At 37.0% G+C, this 24,501-nt stretch overlaps 1 protein-coding gene and 1 pseudogene across 1 annotated transcript; both read left to right on the top strand.

The window, feature by feature from the left end:
* The first annotated feature begins 546 nt into the window (after nt 1-546).
* Nucleotides 547-12,804, top strand: LOC126601956 (cytochrome P450 704C1-like; annotated as a pseudogene).
* A 1,701-nt stretch (nt 12,805-14,505) lies between these two features.
* Nucleotides 14,506-17,972, top strand: LOC126597872 (cytochrome P450 704C1-like). The gene is made up of 5 exons (XM_050264654.1): nt 14,506-15,057; nt 15,843-16,127; nt 16,460-16,798; nt 17,298-17,498; nt 17,601-17,972. The coding sequence occupies exons 1-5, from the start codon at nt 14,545-14,547 to the stop codon at nt 17,784-17,786; spliced, it is 1,524 nt and encodes a 507-aa protein (XP_050120611.1). The 5' UTR covers nt 14,506-14,544; the 3' UTR covers nt 17,787-17,972.
* The last annotated feature ends 6,529 nt before the right edge of the window (nt 17,973-24,501 follow it).

The following is a 24,501-nucleotide window of genomic DNA, read 5'->3' as shown; positions in this document are numbered from 1 at the left end:
ACTCAAGGGGGAGTGTTGTGACATATGTTCTTATCAATATGTGGTTGTGTAAATCCTAAATAGAGATAAAGTAGGAATCCTTTGGGATCTAGAAGATCTTTCCTAATATACTTTGTATTACTTGGAGAACAAGTTTCTCTCCTCCTTATTACTATAAATAAAGGCACAAGGACTGGGGAATTAACACAATTCCTCAAGTCTATTCTTCAATCTTTCTCTCTTCGCTTTGCTGCACCTCTCTATTAAATATAGGCCACAACAAAAGTAAATATATATGATATATGTCAACTTGCGTGCATGCCTTTTTGTTTCTTATAGGAATACAAAACCTAGAAAAAAATGAAAAGTAAATTTATATTATTCATGTCAACTTGCATACTCTCTCATCTTCCTTTCACTTGCGTACTCCACACCCCCCCCCCCCCCCCGGGCTCTCTCTTTCTCTCTACATATTTCTTTCTTTGCCTCTTTGTTATCACAAACAAATTTGAGATGGGGTTTTTCCTTATCATCTTCACCTCCATACTTATGTTTCTCTTCCTAACTATGTCTTTGTTCATACTCAAAATCTTCACTGGAAAGTTTATCCAAAACCCGAACTACCTTATCTTCCACATGTTCTTATACTTCAACAGAGTCTACCACTACCAAATCAAAGTTGCCAAAACACACTCAACTTTCCAGCTTCTAGTCCCGGACCACAGCGAAGTGTACATGGTTGACATGCGCAAAATTGAGCATGTTCTGAAAACCAACTTTGCCAGTTACTCGAAAGGCGCCTTCACTCAAAGTATTCTGTCGGATATTTTTGGCCAAGGGATATTTGTTGTTGATGGAGAAAAATGGAAGCAGCAGAGGAAGCTTGCGAGCTTCGAGTTTTCAACAAGGGTGCTCAGAGATGCTAGCTGCTCTGTGTTTAGAAGAAATGCTGCCAAACTGGTTAGAATTGTTTTTGAAATTTCAAGTTCCAGAGGAGTTTTTGATATGCAGGTGAGTAATCTGAGACCTAAAAGATTTGTTGAACTTTTCTTTTATTGTTTGGTATTTCTTAATCAAACTGGATTATTGAAAATTTATTTAGAGGGCTTAGCTAATTAAGCTTGGAAAGTTGGGGAAGTCCTAATTAAAGTCCATTTGATCTGACTGATTTTTGGTATTGATACAAGAATAAAGCACGCTAGGAGGAAAAATATGATCTGTGAAATTACAGCTCGTTTGGAGCCTAAGATTGCATTGGATTGGATAACTTATAAGACTGATGTATTGTAGACTTGTAGTAAGAAATAGGAGAGCTGGAAGAGTTTTCATGTCGTGGGATTTGAACGTATAAGTTAAATACAACGTTAATATCGTACCATTTTATGGGTAGGGATTGCACGGATGAGTTAATTTCTTTCATGAGTAATCTATTTTCTGACTACAACATACCTCAAATCCATTTAGTTATCCAATCCAATCCTTATAAGCGCACACCAAGGTCTCTTAATTCTCTGATGTAGGATTCACACTCAATAAACTTTTCAGATCAAATATAACATTTTGCATTTGATTCTATTTGTAGGATTTGCTTATGAGATGTACCTTGGATTCCATATTCAAAGTCGGGTTTTGAATAGAACTGCATTGCCTAGAGAGGTCAAGCAAAGAAGGGACTGCATTCATGAAGGCCTATGATGAATCTACAGCACTGACCTATTTTCGCTACATTGATCCATTCTGGAAACTAAAAAGAATCTTCAACCTTGGTTTTGAGGCCTTCCTTAAAAATTATGTCAAAGTTGTAGATGATTTTCTGCACCAAGTTATCAACAGCAGGAGGAGATTACAAGATGAGCAAAAAGATGTTGTAAGTAAATTTTACATTATTACATTCGCTTTACAGAATGTGTCTCTACCATGTAATTCTATTTGTTTTTAACACACCATCAGTTATTCGGGTGAGGAAACCTTACAGCAAGGGTAGTGTTTTGCACACATCATTTTTCCCCTCCTACGCCTCACAATTTATTTCTGACCTTTGGATTGTAGAAATCAAAAGAGAATTAAAGGGAAAAATAAACAAGGCTGTCCAAAAGGAGAAACAAGGCGTGTGGAAATCACTTCCCTACTTTAATGGTAAATTTAAGATTTTAGTTTTCTATGAAGTTCTGAATTTTATGTTATTGTTTTGAAGATTGACAAGGATGACATACTGTTAAGGTTTCTACTGGAGAGTGAAGAATCCAGAGGAAATGAATGACAAATCTCTTAGGGATATAATACTGAATTTTATGTTTACTGGCAAAGACACAAGTGCAACTACACTGTCATGGTTCTTCTACATGCTCAGCAATAACCCTCTAATATAAGAAAAAGTTGTACAAGAAGTGAGGGACGTCGTTGGTAATTAGGTAGGCGAAGCGAAAGTTGATGAATTTGTGGAAAACATAACTGAAGATACTCTAGAACGAATGCACTATCTTTACGCAGCGCTGACATAGACCTTAAGGCTCTACCTTGCAGTTCTAATAGTATGTATGTACTCGAATAACCTGATTTTAATTTTCCTCGTCATATTTTTTTTAATAAGATTCTTGTTATTTTCTTCACTTTATATGGTAGTTTGTGAGTTTCTAAACAGGACAGTTCCAAAACCTTGATTAAAGTCTGTTAAATATATCAAAACCAATACAAGAAAGTCATTATTCCACAAGGAAACTTAGAACACTGTTTGTCTTAAGGAGTTATTGCTACTTACTTTCCAAAACACATACTGGCACATGCACATAAATAGTTTGTGCACACGTGTGTAACTATATTTAGTCTGCATAGATGAACGAGTCTGTTGAGTTTTGGTTTCAATATTTGTTGTATATTTCATTATGAAGATTACAAGAGAGTGAAGGCAACTTTTATCGAGAGCCAAAAAGAAAGCTACAAGAGATTATAGGCTAACTACCCCAACACAATCCCTAAAATCTGCCCTAACAAGTGGAAAACCCAAAACCAAATTACAAGGAAATAAGCTTTTACAAGCAACTAAGAAAGGTTGACAAAAGAAAGGTAAGGTGAACGACAAGTTATGGGAAGTCATGAAAGTAGGGTTAAGACCATCACTTTAGCCTATAACTTAGCTAAAGTGAGGATGATAACCCATACATACAATCCATCCCTTGAGATCTTATACAAACCGGTTTCAACACACCCTCTCAAGCTGGATCAAGGGGATTGATTGATCCAAGCTTGCACAACAAACGTTGAAACCGAGTAGAGTCTAGTGCTTTTGTGAATAAATCAGCAAGTTAATCGTGGCTGCGTGTGAACATGGTGTCTATCACCTTGGATTGAACTTGAGCACGAATATAATGGCAGTCAACTTCAATATGTTTGGTTCTTTCATGGAATACTGGATTAGAGGCAATGTGCATGGTAGCTTGGTTATCACAATACAAGGACATAAATGTCATGCTTGTGAATTCGAGCTCAGAAAGTAGACCTTTCAACCAAATGAGTTCACAGGCTATTGCTTCCATGGCCCTATACTCAGCTTCGACACCAGATTAAGCAATAACAGTTTGTTTCTTGCTCTTCCAAGTGACAAGATTCCCTCCAACAAATGTGTAGAAACATGTTGTGGATTTTCGATCAAGGGCATTTCCAACCCAATCAGCATCTGTGTAGGCCAAAATATGATTTGATCCATTGTTCTTCATAATTATCCCCCTTCCTACTGAGCCCTTGAGATATCGAAGTATTCTCTTGATGATTTCCTAGTGAACTAGAGTAGGAAAGTGCATGAATTGATTGGCTAGGCTAACTGAATATGAGATATAAGGCCTAGCAATGGTGAGATAAATAAGTTTCCCAACCATTCGCTGATAAACAGTAGGGTCCGAGAGATGTTCACCTTTTTCATGCCACTGAAGTTTGCTAGCTAGGGGTGTCCGAGCTGGTTTAGATTCCATCATGTTAGTTTCATCTAGAAGATCGAGAACATACTTCTTTGATTCAAGAACAATCCCTTTGAAGAGGTAGCCACCTTAATTCCAAGAAAGTATTTCAAGGGTCTCAAGTCTTTAATGGCAAATTTTTGGTGAAGTGACTACTTAAGCGCCTTAATTTCACTCATATTCTCACCTGTAATAATTAGGTCGTCAACATATATAAGCACAACCAATTTTCCAGCAATACCATTTCAAACAAACAAAAAAGAGTCATCATGACTCCTTTTGAACCTTACAGCTTCAAGGACTGAACTAAGCTTCGAATACCAAGCTTGAGAGGACTATTTAAGACCATATATGGCTTTGTGAAGTCTGCAGACCTTGTTGGATTCATTTTCTCTAGGATGATGAAGAGGCAACTTCATGTACACTTCTTCTTCAAGATCCTCATGAAGAAATGCATCATTCACATCCATTATGCATTATTGATTGCCATAGACAACAATACCCTCACTGTATTCTTTTTGGCAATAGGAGCAAAGGTCTCCTTGTAGTCAATGCCATAGGTTTGAGTAAAGCCTTGAGCTACTAACTGTGCCTTGTGTCTCTCAATGCTTCCATTGGATTTGAATTGGTCTTATATATCCATCTACTTCCCATGACCTTCTTGCCATTTGGAAGGTCCACCACATTCCATGTCTAGTTGTCATTCAGAGCTTAAAGCTCTTTAGTCATAGCATCTTGCTAGTCAGGCATGCATGTGGCTTCATGAAAATTCCTTGGTTCGAAAGTGTGGGACAATTTGTTAAGGAAAGAAGGATGAGAAGATGAGAATTTGTGATAAGAAATGGCTGCAGAGATAGGATGCCTTGCAGTGTAAGTAACGTACTCTTGTAACTTCACTGGTGGATGTCTATCTCGTGTAGGATTTCTTCTTGGTGTATTTATAGCTTGCTGATTTGGTTGAGCTTCTGATGGTCCAAAGGAGCTTGGCACTGCATCAATTACACTTTCAGTGAGTTGAGAATTATCAGTGCTGATATGAGCATGGATGACTTCATGAATTTCTGTTGGAATAGGTAATGGAAATATGTCCTCAAGATCTTCAACCTTTTGTGGAAATAAGGTGAATATTCATCAAATCACACATCTCTAGAGACTGCTAGCTTCCCCGTGCTTTGTAACCCTTTTGAGAACTGGCATTTCCCATAAACACATAATTGACAGCTTGAGGGTGGAGTTTGTCACAATGGAGAGCTTGAATGTGCACATAACAAGTACAACCAAATGTCCTAAGGTTAGACAAGTCTATAGGCCTGTCCTTCCTAACTTCAAAAGGAGATTTAGTATTCAACACCCGAGTTGGCAGTTTATTAATGATGTAAGTGGCAGTGTGTAGGGCTTGAGACCAAAATTTCTTAGGAACATTCATTTGGATCATAAGTGATCGAGCCTTCTCCAATAAGTCTCGATTCTTTCTTTCTACCACACCATTATATTGTGGTGTACCAACACAACTAGTTTGATGCAAAATGACATGATTGCTCAAGTAATTACTCATGTTATTGGAAATGTACTCGGTGCCATTATCTAATCTTAACATATATAACTTAGATGAAAATTGAGTGGTGATTAGGTTGTGAAAGTCCTTAAAAGCATCAAACAAATCACTTTTAAGTTTTAAAAGATACAACCAGGTCACTCTAGAATAGTCATCAACAAATGTAACATAATATCTATACCCATCAAAGGATTCTATACGAGAAAGACCCTAGATATCTGAGTGAACAAGCTCAAAAAGTTTACTAGTTCTAGAATTAAAGGAAACAAAAGGAAGTCTAGTGGCTTTTGACATTTGACAAGTTTCACACTCAAGTGTGTTTCTACAAAAAAAGGGAAACAACTTGGTTATCACAAGTTCTGAGGGATGGGCAAGGCGTTGATGCTAGAGTTGGTGTTCCTGGACTTGACTTAAGTTGACACTGAGTTTCTTGACAAAATTGGACTCTTTTGAGAGATAGTAGAGTCCGTTCAACAAGAACCCTTCACCAATCTTCTTCTAAGTAACTCGGTCCTGAAACACAACATTGTGAGGGGAAAATATGGCAAGGCAATCTAATGTTTTTGTAATTTTTCCTACTGACAAGAGCTGAAAAAGAAAAAAAGGTACATAAAGAGCAGTGGAATAAGTATGCTCACTTAGCAATCTAACCTTTCATTTCCCTAGAATAGGTTCCCACTTCCCATTTGCAATAGATACATGAATTGGATCAATAATTCTTTGATATTCGTGGAGACTGGAGGGCTTATTAGTTATATGATTAGTGGCACCAGAGTTAATAATCCAAAAATCATGTGTAACATTTACATTAAGAGCAGTGGAAATGGCACTGATAATACCTGGAATATTGCCTTTTGATGTGTTCTCCAAGTCAGCCAAGAATCCAGCAAATTTCCCTAGCATTGCAGTAGCATTTTCAAGAGTCATTTCATTAGGCTCATCGCTTCCTTGCTTCTTTTGAAGAAAAGCATCAAACTTGTTAATCAAGGACACATGATTTGTTGAGAAATTGGTCATCCCATCAGTTGAGGAACAAGCTGAGTGAAATGTTTTTGGAATGACTCTTCCCTTCCCATATTTGATCATCCTGCCTTCCCTATCAAACTTAGGCTTTAACTCCGGATGAAGAATCCAACATTTTTCTCTTAAATGTCCCTTCATGTTGCAATAAGAACATTTCCAATCTGCTTTCTTCTCAAGCACCCTATCACCAGTTGCTTTGTGATTTGTTGTGAAAGCCCTAGCCTTAGAGTTGGATTTGGGCTCAATGTTCATCACTATTCGTCGAGTTTCCTCTCTCTGGATTGCATGACACACACTAGTAAATGAGGGCAGCTCTTGAGTCATTAACAAATGACTATGTAGGTCTTCATACTTAGCTCCTAAACTTGCTAAGAGTTGAAACACCTTGTCTTCATTAACCCTCTTCAGTAGCACAGCGGAATCAGTTGTGTGTTGACGATACATATCAAGTTCATTCCACATGGATTTCATACTTCCAATGAGTTGAACAAATGAGTGATCACCTTGCTTTAAACTAGCCACACTCTTCTTCAGTTGAAAGATGCGAACTTAGTTGTTTTGGCTGCCATTCATGTCTTTGACAAACTCCCATAGGAGAAGGGAAGAATCTTAGTAGCTGAAAAGCTAAGACAGTTTTGGCTCCATAGAGTTAAGTATCTAGGACATGACCAGCTGATCAGTATCGTGCCATGCATCATAGGTTGGTGAAGTGAATTCTGGGGACTCAGAGCTTCCATCGATAAACCCTAGCTTCGATCTTCCTCCTAGAGCAAATGACACAGCTCTTGACTAAGGAAGGTAGTTGAACTCGTTCCGTAGCACCGAGCAGAGTTGTTGATTTGGATTGTTCTCATTCCCTTGGGTTAAGGTTGGGGAGGAGGATGAGTCACTGTCGACACTAGACGCATTTTCTTCTGCCATCTCTATCGATGATGAGCAAATGAAGAAGTAAAAAAAAAAATGAACATAGTCAAGATCCTATGGTTCCTGCTTTGATACTATGTTGAGTTTTGGTTTCAATATTTGTTGTATATTTCATTATGAAGATTATAAGAGAGTGAAGGCAACTCTTATAGAGAGCCAAAAAGAAAGCTACAAGAGATTATAGGCTAACTATCCCAACACAATCCCTAAAATCTACCCTAACAAGTGGAAAAGCCAAAACCAAATTACAAGCAACTAAGAAAGGTGGACAAAAGAAAGGTAAGGTGAATGACAAGTTATGGGAAGTCATGAAAGTAGGGTTAAGACCATCACTTTAGCCTATGACTTAGCTAAAGTGAGGATGACAACCCATACATACAACCCATCCCTTGAGATCTTATACAAACTGGTTTCAATAGAGTCCTTGGCACATAAGGAGCCAAGTCTCTTAAGGAAATTTAAAACCCTGTCTATTACTAAGGGAGAAATAGGTAGTGAACTTCAACTCTTTAAGTTGGAAGGATTCTTCATATTACTGTAAATATTGACATCTTTATGTCTTGGTTTTCTGTAAGGATGGGAGATGTGTAGATGCAGATGACATTCTTCCAGATGGCTTTAGAGTGAGAAAAGGAGACAACGTAAACTACATCACCTATGCCATGGGAAGAATGCCTTATATCTGGGGAAAAGATGCTGAGATTTCCGACCTGAAAGATGGCTTGAAAATGGAATTTTCAAGCCCGAATCACCCTTCAAATTCGTCGCATTTCACGTTAGTAAAAATATTTTCAAATTCGTCTCATTCACGTTTGTAAAAATATTTTCTTTTTCCTTAATCACAAAAATACATGCTAATTATCCAAATGTTCACTAATAATAGTATCACTTTCGTTTGAGCTATTTGCAGGCAGGTCCACGAATCTGTCTAGGGAAGGACTTTGCTTACCGGCTAATGCAGATAGTAGCGATGGCTCTCCTTAGCTTCTTTCGCTTTAAATTGGCCGATGAAACAAAGCCGGTAACCTATAGGACCATGTTCACCCTTCACATAGATGGAAGTCTCCCTATGATTGCAGTTCCCAGAACAACCTGAGTAATTTCTTCTATGCATTGACAAATAATGTTCAAGGTTCATCAACCATCCAAGTGTGAATTTTATATAATATATATAAATATATATATGTATGTATGTATGTTTGCCATTCTTCCTGATCGCAGAGGTAGATGACATTCTTCCTGATGGCTTTAGATGGAGAAAAGGAGATGGAGTATACTGCATGGCCTATGCCATGGGAAGAATGCCTTATGTTTGGGGAGAAGATGCTGAGGATTTCCGACCTGAAAGATGGCTCAAAAATGGAATTTTCCAGCCTGAATCACCATTCAAATTTGTCGCATTTCACGTTAGTATCATGTGAAAGAAAAAACAAAATGCTAATTGCGTAGTCTATCTAAAATGTCAGTAATGGTTTCAATTTACCGTGCTAATTCCAGGAAGGACCTCGAATCTGTCTAGGGAAAGACTTTGCATACCGGCAGATGAAGATAGTATCAACCGCTCTTTTTTTCTTCTTCCGCTTCAAATTGGCTGACGAAACAAAAAATGTAACGTATAGGACCATGTTCACCCTACACATGGATGGAGGTCTCCCTCTTCGCGCAACTCCGAGGACAGCCCGATATCTTTCTTGCATAACAAGTAGAATAATGTTCAGTACTTTGCTAAACTATGTATCTGTAAAATTCTGCATGCCTACTGAAATGCGCTTTAGATTTATATATGTAGTGTGGTTCTGCTTGTGTTGGTAAGTTTTTAGAGTAATATTGTAACCTGCGGTATAATATACGCGCCGTAATGGGAAGTTCTATTTTTTTCAATTTTTTTGTCAAAACTCTCTTAATTCAAAATGTAATTTTGTATAACTAAGATATAAATAATTAATTTTTATATTTATATAGAAAACTTATAGTCATAATATTTTTACACATACACAGGAATTTAGGGACTACCTACAATTTCTTGCTGGCTACGAAATTAAAGAAATACTTCAACACTAATAACAAAAAGGGTAAAGTACAAAAAACTACCTCAACTATTGGTCTCATGACACTTTCATACCTCATCTTTTTAAAATGACAATGTCATACCTCATCTTACGAATTTGTGCCAATGTCATACCTCCGTCAGTTTTTCTGTTAGTTTCTTTGTTAAGTGATGATGTGGCTTGGCTTAAATAGTGATGTGGCTTAAATAAATTAATAAAATATTAAAAAATTAATTAAATATTAAAAACTAAAAAATTAAAATCATTTAATATTTTTTTACATGGGGACCCACCCCCTTTCCCCCTCCCGTCTTCCCCAAATCTGATCCACCTCCTTTATTCCCGATCCACCCCCTTTCTCCTTTCTCTCATCTGCAATCCCACCCACCTTTCTCTCATATGCAAACCCACCCACCTTTCTCTCATCTGCAGCTCGCACTCACCTCCCTTCTCTCCTCTTCATCGTCGACTCCATCCACCAACGACCATCACCTTTTTCCCCATTCTAATGACAACATCGAAGTCGCCGATCTCCGGCACACCAACCTCACCCCTCTCCGGGTACCCACTCCCTCCATTGATCTCCTCCCCTTCCTTACCAAACTACCCATATCGGTTCGAATACTTATGCGAATCCTTGACAGCCTTGTCACCCCACGATTACCAAGTAATCGACTTCGTCGTCGGGTTTGCAGAAGTTGAGGACTGCCTCTGCCACCTCCCTATGCTCCCGCAGCCCAGCACCATCTTCAAGCCCAACAAAACGCAGCAGCAATCCCGCACCCACCACCGCTGCCGAGTCTCTTGTGAATACAACTGGGGTTTTTTATTTTTTTATGGGAAAAATTGAATGGTTTTGCCTTGTTTGGTTGCTCAGAAAATGTGGGAGAAATGAAATGAATTGTTTTGATATTCTGAAGGTTCCATTTTCTTAGAAAAGTGAGGTAAACTGGAAGATGGATTTTTGAACTTTTGTTAATGGTGTGTTCTCAGGATTGGTGGGTGCTTTGTTTTTTATGCATGCTTGTAGGTTAGAAATAGAGAGATCGGCGGAGGAAGAAAAGAGAGGCACCTGGTGGGAATGGGAGTGGCTGGTTTGGGGTGGGATTTGGGTTTGGGTTAGGGGAAGACGGCAACCTCGTCGGCCCCGACCTTGACAGCTCTCCCTCTCTCCCTTTCTCCTTGATAGCTTCAGAGATGGCAACGGCGGCGGATCGGCGGTGGGCAATGGAGTGGGAGAGGGAAGCGGGTCGGAGCTTGCAGGTAGATCCGAGAAATGAGGGCGGATGAAAAAATCCAGGTGGGTTTAGGGGGTTATGGGCACGGCGAGAGAGAAGTGGGGAGGAATGAGACTATGGTGGAGAGGAAAGGGAGATGCAAGAGAGAGAGGGTGGTGGAGGAAGGTTGGGGGGGATGGGTGGGAAGGGGACATGCCGGTCGGGTGGGAACGGGTTTTGGGAATGCAGAGAAGAGAGAGAGGAGAGAGAGAGAGAGATTTAATATATTTTTTTTTAATTTTTAATTATTAAAAAAATATATTTAATTATATTTTAATCCAGTTGGATTAGTGAGTGACCCCGTATCTAGCCACGTCAGCACTTAACAGAAAAACTGACGGAGGTATGACATTGGCACAAATTCGTAAGATGAGATATGACATTGTCATTTTAAAAAGATGAGGTATGAAAGTGTTGTGAGACCAATAGTTGAGGTAGTTTTTTGTACTTTACCCTAACAAAAAAAGGAAGTAACAAAAATCAGAAACTGAGCTTAAAATAAAAATTGACAACCTGATGCAGATATATAAATAATAGTGTTTGATTACTCAAATGATATATAAAGTATGTACACTTTGATCTAAACTTGGCAAAACTTTGATTCTTGTAATTGTTGATTTTTTGCACGTAAAATACGATTTCTACTTTCAATCAAATACAAATTTGACAGGGGTTTACTTGTGAGAAGGAACTTGCCCATTTGAGAAAAAGGTACGGACATTTCGATTGCGATGAATGTTAGAGTTGTGTTGCTTGATACAAGTTAATGATGCCTTCAATTTTTATATGTCACATCTATAATGGAGATACGTTAATAATGCCTTCGATTTAATCACGTAGCCTGTAAAAGCCCTTATAGTTTTACACATAAGGACTCGATGCAATTAAAACGCCACTTAAGCTAAGTTGTAATTATTTTGTAAGATGGCTAATGTTAGACTTTTCACATTTCAACAGAGACGTAGATTTTTCGATTATAAATATAATATATATGAGTAATGATAAGAAGATCAACTTCTTAGACCAAATTTGAGAATTATGTGATGTGTCTCACTAATAAAAAAAAAAGTACATCAATGAACACTAAAGTAATAATCGGATTATAAACAATCATGTTATAGAAGTTATAAAAAAAATTGAGTGGTATGAACTAGTTGCAGGCCTCCTGCACTTGATGGAGAAAGCTTTGTTGAGAGAGCGAAAGAATGATGGAATCTTTTGTTTTTTGGGTAAATTACACAGTAGCCCCTCAGGTTTTGAGGTCAATTACAACCTCATACAACAACTTTAAAACATTTCACTTTCATACATCCAGTACCCTTTTATTTCAAAATAACACATCCGTTAGATTTTCCATCCATTAGTCTGTTAAATGCTGACATGGCTGCCACATTTGTGCTGATGAGGCTACCACGTGGCAAAAATAATAATTTTTTAAATTTAAAAAAAAAAATCTAATCTTCTAAATATTAAAAAAAAAAAAAAAAAAACCTAAAGGCTTTACCCCCAAAACCAGAAACCAATTAATCCCAAACCCACCTCCCCATTAATCCCCCCAGAAACCCAGCGCAGCAACCTCCTCCTCCCCCCCCCCACCCCCCAACGACCCATTCCCGTCAAATCCCCCTTCCCCCGACGACCCACTCCCGTCAAATCCCACCCCCCCCCCCCGACGACCCACTCCCCGACGAGATGGGTTTTTTTCTCCTTTTCTTTTCTGGGTTGCAGATACTGGGTGCGGAGGAGGAGGTGGAGGATGGGTGCACGGTGGGTTTGGGGAAGACGAGAGGGAGGAGAAAGGGGTGGGTGGCAGGGAAGATGAAGATGGGGGGTTTTTTTTTCTCTCTTTTTTCTTTCTAGGTTGCAGGTTGGGCTCAGGTGGGGGTGGGGGAGATGGGAAGACGGGTGCGCGAAGGAGGTGGAGGATGGGTGGGAGTGGTTTTGGATTTGGGTTACAAGGAGGGAGGATGGATTGGGAAGATGAAGGAGATGGGGTTTCGGCGGGGTATAGGTTGGGGGAATATGGGAGCGGGGAAGAAGAAGGTTGAGGGGTTTTTTTTTTTTTTTTTTTTTTAATTTTTTTTAATAGTGTTATATTATAATATTTTTAATGTATAAAAAAATTATTATTTTTACCACGTGGCAGCCACATCAGCACAAATGTGGAAGTCACGTCAGCATTTAATAGACTAGTGGATGGAAAATCTAACGGAGGTGTTATTTTGAAATAAAATGGTACTTGATGTATGAAAGTGAAATGTTTTAAAGTTGTTGTATGGGATTGTAATAGACCTCAAACCTGAGGGGCTATTATGTAATTTACCCTTGTTTTTTTAATTCTCCATCAAGTGCAGGATGCCTGCAACTAGGGGTGGATTTTTTTGCCAAATTGCCATGCCAACCGTGCCATACCGATTTTGTGTCAAATTTTTTGTACCAATCGGTAATTGTATGGTATTGTACCGTACCGAAATTTCATGGTACGGTATTGGTAATGGATATCATTACCACGGTTTTACCGTATCATACCTAAAATACAATATAATATATCATTTATAAACTATATAATAGATAATTATATAACACATATTTATAATATTCCAATAATTTGAAAATAAAACCCTACTTATATTAGCATTGTTGTTGGTGACTTTGATCTCTTGAAATTGTGGAAATCAAACACAAAAGAGTTCCTAATTCTTTCACAAATAGCCAAAATATCTTTGTAACCCCCACTTCTACTGTTGCTAGTGAAAATGCATTTAGCCTAAGGAGGAGGGTTGTGGACCCTTTTAGGGTATCCTTGACTCCTAAAATGATGGAGGCACTAGTGCATACTAGTGGTTGGTTTAAGGCAAATGAAGTAAACTTCTACAATGAATCAACAGAAGATATGCTTCAATTTTACAAGGAAATGGAAGAAGAGAAAACAAGAAAGATATGCTTTAATTTTTTTTAGTAAATTTGTTATTAAATGGTTTTCAACTTTAATTCTTCTTACTACTAATTAATATGTTTTCTTTGTTTGTAATGTAGGCTTGACACAAACTCTTTTACAAGTTCAATGTCTCCTCTAAAAGCTTCGACATCTCAAGCTTGAATAATTGATCAATGAATTCTCTTTTTTGAAGTTTACTTCCAATTTTCATTTGGTTTGAAACTTTAATTTCTATTTGAATTATTAACTTCTATTTATTTTGGTTCGTAACTTCTATTTGGATTGTAAGCTTAATTTTCATGATGAATATTGATGCATTATTTGAATTATTATGTGTGTGAATTGTGAATGATGAATAATAGATGAATTTATTCTATAATGTATGAGATAAAGGTAAAAAAAAGAAAAAAAAAAAAAAGTTTTGCCCTTGAATTGGGTTAAAAAAAATAAAAACAGATTTTGTCCCAAAACAAAATGGCAATTACCATTGCCATACCATGCCAACCGAACTTTTGGCAATATCGAACTTCGGTATACCGAAAGTTTGGTATTGTAATGGTAATAGATTTTACCAAACCGAAAGTTTGGTACGGCAATTGGTACAAGGATTTTGGTACGGTAACCGTACCAAACCCACCCCTACCTGCAACTAGTTCATACCGCTCTTTTTTTTTCTTTTGGTAAAAGAATACAAAAATAAATTTATACTGCGTTAACGTGCATACTTTCTCTTCTCTTCATGTCGCCTTCATGCTTCCAACCTTATCTAAGAAAGCAAAACTCTCTCTCTCTCTCTCTCTCTCTCTCCCTATAAATTTTGTTTGCCTCTTTGTTATCACAAACAAATTTAATGGATATTCTACTTATCATCTTCACCTCCATACTTTTGTTTCTCTTCCTGACTGTGTCTTTGTTCATACTCAGAATCTTCACCGGGAAGTCCATCCGAAACCAGAACTACCCTCCCGTAAAAGGCACTGTCTTCCACCAGTTCTTATACTTCAACAGACTCTATGACTACCAAACTGAAGTTGCCAAAACACACTCAACTTACCGGCTTCTAGCCGTGGACCACAGCCAATTGTACACGACCGACACGCGCAATATTGAGCATGTTCTGAAAACCAATTTTGCCAGCTATTCGAAAGGTGCATTCAATCAAAGTATTCTGTCTGATATTTTTGGCCAGGGGATATTTGTTGTTGATGGAGAAAAGTGGAAGCAGCAGAGGAAGCTTGCGAGCTTCGAGTTCTCAACAAGGGTGCTTAGAGATGTTAGCTGCTCTGTGTTTAGAAGAAATGCTGCCAAACTGGTTAGAGTTGTTCTTGGAATTTCGAGTTCCGGAAGGGTTTTTGATATGCAGGTGAGTAATCTGAGACCTAAAAGATTTGCTTAACTTTTCTTTTCTTGTTTGGTATTTCTTAATCAAACTGGTTTTATGAAAATTTATTTGGAGGGCTTAGCTAATTAAGCTTGGAAAGTTGGGGGAGTCCTAATTAAAGTCAATTTGATCTGACTGATTTTTGGTACTAATCTATATATATATATATATATATATAGGTAGTTTACAAAAATAGTGAAACATTCATAATCCCAAAATTGCCCTCTTCCATTAAATTTTCAAATAAAATAAGAAATTCACAAAAAAAAATGGTGAAACATTCATATTATTATTTGTTTTTCGGTTTTTAGTTTTTTCAAATAAAAAATCAAAAGTGCCAATTGCCACACATACGTGTGTGACAAGAGGCTAGTATGAGAATAAAGCATGGTGTGAGGAAAAATATGATTTGTAAAATTACAAGTCATTTGGTGCCTAAGATTGCATTGGATTGAATACTTATAAGATTGATATATTGTAGTAAGAAATGATCATGAGATAGAGGTTAAAGAGTTTCCATGTCGTGGGAATTGGAATGTATAAGTTATACGATGTTGATATCGTACCATTTTGTGGGTGGGGATTGGAAGGTTAGTTTCTTTCATGAGTAATCTATTTAATACCTTCAACATACCTCGAACATATTGAGTTATCCAATCCAATCCGTATAAGCACATGCTAAGGTCTTTTGATTCTCTAAAGAAGGATTCACACTCAACAAACTCTTCGGATCAAACAAAATATTTTGCATTTGATTCTATTTGTAGGATTTGCTTATGAGATGTACCTTGGATTCCATATTCAAAGTTGGGTTTGGAATAGAACTGCATTGCTTGGAGGGGTCAAGCAAAGAAGGGACTGCATTCATGAAGGCCTTTGATGAATCTACTGCACTGACTTATTTTCGCTACGTTGATCCGTTCTGGAAACTGAAAAGAATCTTTAACCTTGGTTCCGAGGCCTCCCTTAAAAAGTATGTCAAAGTTATCGATGATTTCGTGCACCAAGTTATCAGCAACAAGAGGAGATTGCAAGACGAGCAGAAAGATGTTGTAAGTAAATTTTACATTACCACAGTGGCTTTACAGAATGTGTCTCTACCATGTAATCCTATGTGTTCTTTACACGATTTCAGTTTGCCGGGTGAGGAAAACATACAGTAAGGGAACTGTTTTGCACACATCCTTTTTCTTCGCCTACACCCTTGGTTATTTCTGACCTTCGGATTGTAGGAATCAAAAGAGAATGAAGGGGAAAAAATAAACAAGGATGTGTAGAAGAAGAAACAGGGTGTGCGGACATCATTTCCCTGCATTATGGTAAATTTAAGATTTTAGTTTCCTATGAAGTTCTGAATTTTTTTTTTTTTTTTTATGTTTCAAAGATTGACAAGGAGGACATACTGTCAAGGTTTCTACTGGAGAGTGTGAAGAATCCAGAGGAAATGAATGACAAATATCTGAGGGATATAATACTGAATTTTATGATTGCTGGCAAAGACACCAGTGCAAATACACTGTCATGGTTGTTCTACATGCTCAGCAAGAACCCTCTAATACAAGAAAAAGTTGTACAAGAAGTGAGGGATGTCGTTGGTAATCAGGTAGGCGAAGCGAAAGTTGATGAATTCATGGAAAACATAATTGAAGAAACTCTAGAACGAATGCATTATCTTCACGCGGCGCTGACAGAGACCTTACGGCTATACCCTGCGGTTCCAATCGTAAGTATACTCAAATAACCCGGTTTTAATTTTCGTCATAATATTTTTTGAATAAGATACTTGTTATTTTCTTTACTTTCTATAGTAGTTTGTAGGAATTTAAACAGGACAGTGCCGGAACCTTGATTAAAATCTGTTAAACATATCAAAATCAATACAAGAAAGCCACTACTCCACAAGGAAACTTAGAACACTGTTTGACGCCTAACGACTAGGGAGTTATTCCTGCTTACTCTTGCAAATTACAGTCCAGACTGGTACATGTGCATAAATAACTTTTAAAAATGCAACAGGAAAAGTTTATGGCACGTGTCTAACTATAATTGATCTGCATAGATGAAAGAGTCCTTACACATGAGGTGCCAAGTATCTTTAGGAAATTTATAACCCTTTTTATATTACTAAGGGAAAAATAGGTAGTGAACTTCAACTGTCAAGTCGGAAGAACTCTTCATATTACGGTAAATATTGACATCTTTATGTCTTGGTTTTGTCCAAGGATGGGAGATGTGCTGATGTAGATGACATTCTTCCAGATGGCTTTAGAGTGAGAAAAGGAGACAACGTAAACTACATCACCTATGCCATGGGAAGAATGCCTTATATCTGGGGAAACGATGCCAATGATTTCCGACCAGAAAGATGGCTCGAAAATGGAATTTTCCAGCCCGAATCACCCTTCAAATTCGTCGCATTTCACGTTAGTAAAAATATTTTCTTTTTCCTTTATCACAAATATATATTTTGTAATTATCCAAATATTCACTAATAATAGTATCATTTTCACTTGTGCTATTTGCAGGCGGGTCCGCGCATCTGTCTAGGGAAGGACTTTGCGTATCGGCAAATGAAGATAGTAGCGATGGCTCTCCTTAGCTTCTTTCGCTTCAAATTGGCCGATGAAACAAAGCCGGTAACCTATAGGACCATGTTCACCCTTCACATAGATGGCAGTCTCCCTATGATTGCAGTTCCCAGAACAACCTGAGTAAATTCTTCTATGCATTGAAAAATAATGTTCAAGGTTTATAAACCATCCAAGTGTGAACTTTATAATATATATATATATGTATGTATGTATACCTATGTATACACATGTAAATGATAATGACTTTCAGGTTTTTCGTGTTTACTATGATCGAAATAATAGATCAAGGTCCCTATTTTATCGCAAGGTATATACATAATGTTGAGATGGCTAGACGTATAAGAGCATCTCCAAATGAGATGTCATAATCTTAGGTGGAATGCCACTTTGCAATTTTAATTTTTTTTCATCAATACTCTCTCAATTCATCATGTAATTTTGTATACCTAAGATATAAATAATTAAATTTTATGTTTATATAGAAAACTTAAAGTCATAATATTTTACTCATACATAGGAATTTAGATACTACCTACCAATTCTTGCAGGCTAAGAAACTTACAAAGATACTTCAACATTGATAACAAAAAGAGGAAATAAGAAAAATCAGAAATTGAGCTTAAAAGAAAAACTGACAACCTGATGCTCATTTGAGAAATAGGTACGCGGGGACCATGATTTTCTGGGGTCGGAATAAATCTGATCTGAATGATGTTACTTCAAAAGTTTGGTCATGAACTTACCAGCTTCGGGCAGAGTTGTATCAAATGGAGTATTGTGTCACCATCACTCTACTCTGGAGCACTAGGCGGAGTCCAAACGACTCCGCTAGATGACCATGATTGTTCTATAAGACACGCAATCTGATCCAAATGTGGACACAATCAGATCCTACAAGTCTTGGAGCCCCTACAATCTAGGGATAGGCATGCGCCGCAAGTAATCACAACTCCTAAGACGATGCAATATCTACTTACTAGATATCCTCTAGGATTCTTCTGGCATATAACTAGATTCTATCCTAAAAAAGTCTTTCTCTCCACGGTATAAACACACCCACCTAAGTTTCATCTACTGTAACGCAATCTATACTCTTCAATTCTCTTACCTATTGCTTGAGTCTAAAATCATTTGCTAACCTGACCGTTGGAGAATTTTTGGCCAACACATCCCTCCCTTAGTCGTAGGCTTGCTCATGGTTGTTTACTATTTTCCAGATTACTCGAGTTTGTGCTCAACCACCGCTCACATAGGTGCGCGAATTTGGTTCCAACAATGGGTGCTTTCATTGAGAGAGAACTCATATTCCTTTCGACCAGATTACTCTACCCTATGGAAGCAATGCCTAGAAGATCGCTCTGTGGTCAAGCCTTGGACCCAAATGGAGAAGAAGCCTCTTTCACTTATTAGGTCTGGGACGACATACTGAAGATACGCACGTCAGTAAAAGACCTCAAGAAAAACTTACATATCAAAGAAAAGGCGAGGCTCGCCAAGCTGACTGAAAGAATGAAAACTATAGAAGACACTCTCACCCAATTTGCAAGTTTCACACCTTCCCTAAGAACAACAAATCCACGCCCGAAACAATTGATCTAAGAACTAGTCCCAGCAACATATCTAGCATAACTACAAGAAATTTCGAGACCGCCACCTCCCCAACGTAGACAAGAAGTTTCTTCTGAGTATCAATTGCATAATAAGAAGATAGGATTACTTCAACAAAGCACAGAGGGGGAGGAAGATGATCCTGGGAAAACCTCGGGTAAAATATCCCTCCATCAGGCCAAAAACTATTTATCCACTGTCTAATGGCACCTTCGTCGTCAGATTGCAAATCTCAAACACTGATGAGTTGATTTCATATTATATATTTTACCTTATTCTTGGTATATTTTGGTAATTATTTTGGTGCAATTTTGATACTTTGCTTTATATTTTCAACATAGGACATTCGACATCCTTTGGAGCAAAACATGATTAAACGGATGAATTTTGGAGTGATTCAAACTAGAGGACGTTCGTGTGTCTCTTGGAGTGTTCGTGTCAAAATTTCAGTAGCTTCTACCAAGTGGTTATTTTCTGGCAATTAAATAAAGAAGCAGTGCGCGTTGTTGGAAAGTGACGTTTTTGGGCTTTAGTGCAGTTTTTGGAGCCTAAGATGATCTCAGATGGGTTTGTGGTCTTCTAGAGAAGTGTTCGTCCAAGCTTTAAATCCAGCTTTTTGGGCCAGTTTTGGAGTTGATATGGGTCCAAAATGTGGTTGTGAATGATTTTGGGCGAATTTCCAAGTTAATTTATGATTATGTTTCCTAATTTATTTCAATTTATTTAGTTTCCTAGTCTTATTCTAAGACCTTTTACTAAGAGGATTGAATTAGAGTAGTATAAATAAGCCTTTTTGGCTAGCCCTAGGGTTTTTCTTCTTATGCAATTTTTGGAGAGAAGATTTGGGGTAGACCTGGCATTCATGTTGTGTTTTCCGTGTTCGTGTCATTTTCGTGTCATACCCGATATCTTAACGGGTCGTGTCGTGTAACACCTGTTAAAATAAACGGGTAAAATGACCCGACCCGAAATCGACCCGATAATATTAATAGGTAATATGACCCGATCCGTTACCCGTTAAGGAAAATATATTTTAAACCAATAAATAATCAAATGAAAAACATAATACTAAATAAGTATATACATATCATATTATCACATCCAAAACATAAAAACGTATTTTTCTTTTAAGTATATTTTCACTTACCTAAAGTCTTTAATAACTTTTTAATTAATGTAGAAGTGTAGAAAAATATAGAAAAAATATATAAACCCTCTTAATGACAAGCTTTACAACTTTCATGAAGAGCTTAACTTCGAAATTCGCCATTATAATCATATAAATCATAGATCAAAATTTAACCGTTGATTGTTGTTTACATTTACGCTTCATTGTTCTCATCAAATTTTGTTTTTTCAGATTTTGTTTTTTGAAAACTTGATCTATTAGAGGATGCAGGAAGATGAACGGTTTGGATCGTTGATATTATATTTAGAGTTTTACAGTTAGTGAAAATATTGCTTGATGTTTATAAAGTTTCTACAAACTATATGACATCGACTCATATTTCAATTAACTGTAAATATCAAAATGTGATATCAAATATCTGAACCGTTCATCTTCTTACATCTGCCAGATGATCATGTTTTCAAAAAAGAACATTTAAAAAATGAAATTCAGTAAGAAGAATAAGCGTAAATGGCAATCAACGGTTAAATATAAATTTAAGGTTTATGAATTATAGTGTTGGATTTCGAAGCTGACCCATTCATGAAAGTTGTAAAGTTTGTCACTATAAGTGATTGTATATTTTTTTTTTTACATTTTTTACACTTCTACAATAATTATTATTAATTTTATTAATTTTTCTCTCAAATAAAAAACATTATTCATGAAGGTTTGGAGGATTTTAAAAATCTAAACGATAATGTAAGTCTAACCATTATCTACTCGTGGAGGAATAATGATGAATCACGAGTGTTTATATATTCTCTCACATTTTTCATACTTGTATGTATGTCTTCTTAGTTCTTGCATATACAAATACTATATTAGTTTATTTTAATTTTGGATAACAACATGTTAAGTAAAATTTAACCTACTAATGATAATAAGGAACTCTCATAATAAAAATAAATAATGACTAATTTAAAAAAAAAAACTTATATAGAATAATAATACGAAACTATATATTTAATATAGAATATATTGTATATATTAATATGGCTATTGTATTTTATAATAAATCTTTTAGTAATTAAACTTTAAAATTATCAAAATAAATTTTTTCATAACGGGTCAAAACGGGTTACCCACGTGTTACCCGTGTGTATACCCGTTAAAAAACAGTTATTAACGAGTTCTTAGCGGGTCACCCGATAATGACCTGATAAGTTATCGTGTTGACCCGAAATTTGTTATTTTCGTGTTGTTTTTGCGTCGTGTCAGAAACTTCCGGATCTAATTTGGGGCAAAGCTTAGAGATTTCAAGACTTATACTTTCAAGGTGTTTTCATTTTTTTATTATTCAATAAAGACTTTGTGATTTCTATTATGAATATGCGTAACTAATTCTCTTTGCTAGGATGAGGCCATGATCTTTAGCAAGAATATCTAGTCTCTTTTTAATTTGCTTATGAATTTATGCATGCAAGTTTTGAATTGCTAATCACCAGTTTAAACTATCTATTTGTCTTAGTGATTCGCGACCATTAGGATACTTAGAAAATTAATTTGATGCAATTTTGGCGGAGGGCTATCCTTAAAATTGACTAAGGCTTCTTGTGATTAATATGTGTAACTTCTTAGGATGGACGACACGTCTTAAGGGTTATATGGTTTTTCAAAAGGTTTTCACAAAATTTAATGAGTCTTGCATGTTCACATTCGATCTGGACACCACGGACGGGTTGCATGTTAGATATATGTTCTATGTTGGAGGTTCCAAGTAGGATATATTTTAGGAAAACCTAAGCTTCAAAATATGCATATGTAATTCATAAGTAATTAGAAGAGCTACATAGGATTATTAGGGTAACGGCAGAACCCTAGTACTTTCTCAACTTGAATTCTAAAAATTGTTTCCTTTTACCTTCTTTAAAATTGCAGATTTTAATTAACCTTTTTAATTAAATTCGTTTTTCTTAATTTAGGTCATTAAATCACCCTTCTCCAAATCTTTGTTCTAATTAATTAGTTGGGAATTGATGTCACGTTAATCTATTTAAATTAATCCTGTTGAGAACGACCTTACTTGGGCCAACTACACTACAATAACCTTGTTTCGCTTGCAAATATTTTAGGTGTTTTTAACCCTTTTTGTGCAGGTGGTAAAAATCCTATCAAACACCATGGCCGACAGAGTCCTGATTGATAACAGGTCGGAAGTCAATATCCTCTTTAGGGGAGAAACTACAAGGATGGATATCCTAGATAAAGTTAACTCAAGGAGGTTTACTGTCCAAACTCTTAATGGAACCCCACTCAGCACCATGGAAACAATATGTCTCTTAGTTCGAAGAAAACCATCTGAACATTTGATGACCTTCCATATGATGCATAGCCCATCTCCTTACAACATTATCCTCAGCCAGGAATGGCTGCATGCCATGAAAAAGGTTCAATTTCAAGACAGAATCCCGCCTCGCTACTCGAGAGTAGCGCTAAGCAGCGAAAGAACCAATAGCAAAGAAACTGAATAGCCTATGCTGAGAGAAAGACCCCTTGCCAGAAAAAATAAAACCTTGGAGGCCTTTCCAAGTGGCTTAAAATGAAGTAAAGCACAACATGAACTACACGCGGTTTAACTCCCTTCCCGTGATATGTAATCAGTTATTTCCGAACCCAATCGCAACGCCGCTGTCTGCGCGAAGACAAGTCCATGGAGAACACACCTCCCAATGCCCCACCATAGGCTTATCGTCAAATGTGATCCCTTGATGTAATGTTTTGCATCATATCATCTTTTCCTTAGAACTACACCAGTGATTTAATTCTCCATCCAAGAGATATGTAAGCAATCCTTTTCGGATTCAATCCCAACCCTTTGTCAACCAATTTTACTTTGATCATGGATAAAAAGCATCTATTTGTCATAAATACGTGTTCTTTCTTCATTTTTTTCGGTAACGCAAGGAATACCCTACCCGTTCAAAAACAGGTCCAAACTTTGAAAACTTCACATGAATACAAGTCTAAAAAAGTTCAAAGTTACACTGTCAGATGGGCTTCTTTAGCCCAATCGGTCTAGGACGGTTAACAGCTTAGGAGACTCGAACCGTAATAAGCGTGGTAACGATCGGCGGACTACGGGCCGAGCACATGGCGCCTTGACCCGAAAGTCCATTGCACCATCTAGCCTCCAGAAAGTTTACACAACCAACAAGGTTGTGGGTTATGACATTCAAACATGGGCTTTATGATCTGGAACTCATTCGAGGGTGGCTCCGAACTCCGACCCCGAGTACAACTACTTCTATCTGATATGATCCGGATGTGGACAAAATCAGGTCCTATAAGTCTCGGAGTCCCTACAATCTAGGGATAGGCATGCGCTGCAAGTAATCACAACTCCTAAGAGGATACAATATCTACTTACTAGATATTCTCTAGAATTCTCCCAGCTTAGAACAAGGATTCTATCCTAAAAAGGTCTCTCTCCCAATTGTATAAATGCACCCACCCAAGCTAAGTTGTAGTTTTACACATGAGGACTCGATGAAATTAAACGCCACTTAAGTTAAGTTGTAATTATTTCGTAATATGGCTGATGATAGACTTTTTTACATTATTCAACAAAACGGAGACGTAGATTGGTCGATTATAATATAATATATATGAATAATGATAGGTAGACCAACTTCTTAGACCAAATTTGCAAATCATGTGATGAGTCTCACTAATAAAAAATAAGCATGTTAATCAATACTTAAATAATAATCGAATTATTAACAATTGTGTCATATAATTATAAAATATTATTTAAATATACGATCTCCCTAGTGTGATTGCTTATCTAACACTATTAAACCATGATCATTCTACGATATGATGGTATTTTTATTTACTTGAAAGTGAGAGGTCTTAGGTTTGAATCTTGTGGATGGCGAATTCGATACCAAATTAGGCTGCCTATTGTATGACTTAGCCGAACTTTCCCTTCCCTTAGAGTAACACTATCGATGTACTCAAAAAAAAAAAAAAAAACACTATTAAACCATGTGTCCAAGGGAAAGCCGCAAAGGTAAGGCTCATCAACAAGAAACATTGCTTGTCCAAAAACAAGAA

This window comes from Malus sylvestris, chromosome 2, assembly GCF_916048215.2.
Source record: "Malus sylvestris chromosome 2, drMalSylv7.2, whole genome shotgun sequence".
Classification (NCBI taxonomy): Eukaryota; Viridiplantae; Streptophyta; class Magnoliopsida; order Rosales; family Rosaceae; genus Malus; species Malus sylvestris.
The sequence above is the reverse complement of the archived record's forward strand: the minus strand, read 5'-3'. Positions and strand labels throughout refer to the sequence as shown.

What these genes read in the sequence shown, in the direction of transcription:
- LOC126597872 (XM_050264654.1), top strand. Translation starts at nt 14,545, where the DNA reads ATGGATATTCTACTTATCATCTTCACCTCCATACTTTTGTTTCTCTTC. An exon ending in TATACCCTGCGGTTCCAATC is followed by an intron (nt 16,799 to 17,297) that starts GTAAGTATACTC and finishes GTTTTGTCCAAG; the next exon opens with GATGGGAGATGTGCTGATGT. An exon ending in TCAAATTCGTCGCATTTCAC is followed by an intron (nt 17,499 to 17,600) that starts GTTAGTAAAAAT and finishes TGCTATTTGCAG; the next exon opens with GCGGGTCCGCGCATCTGTCT.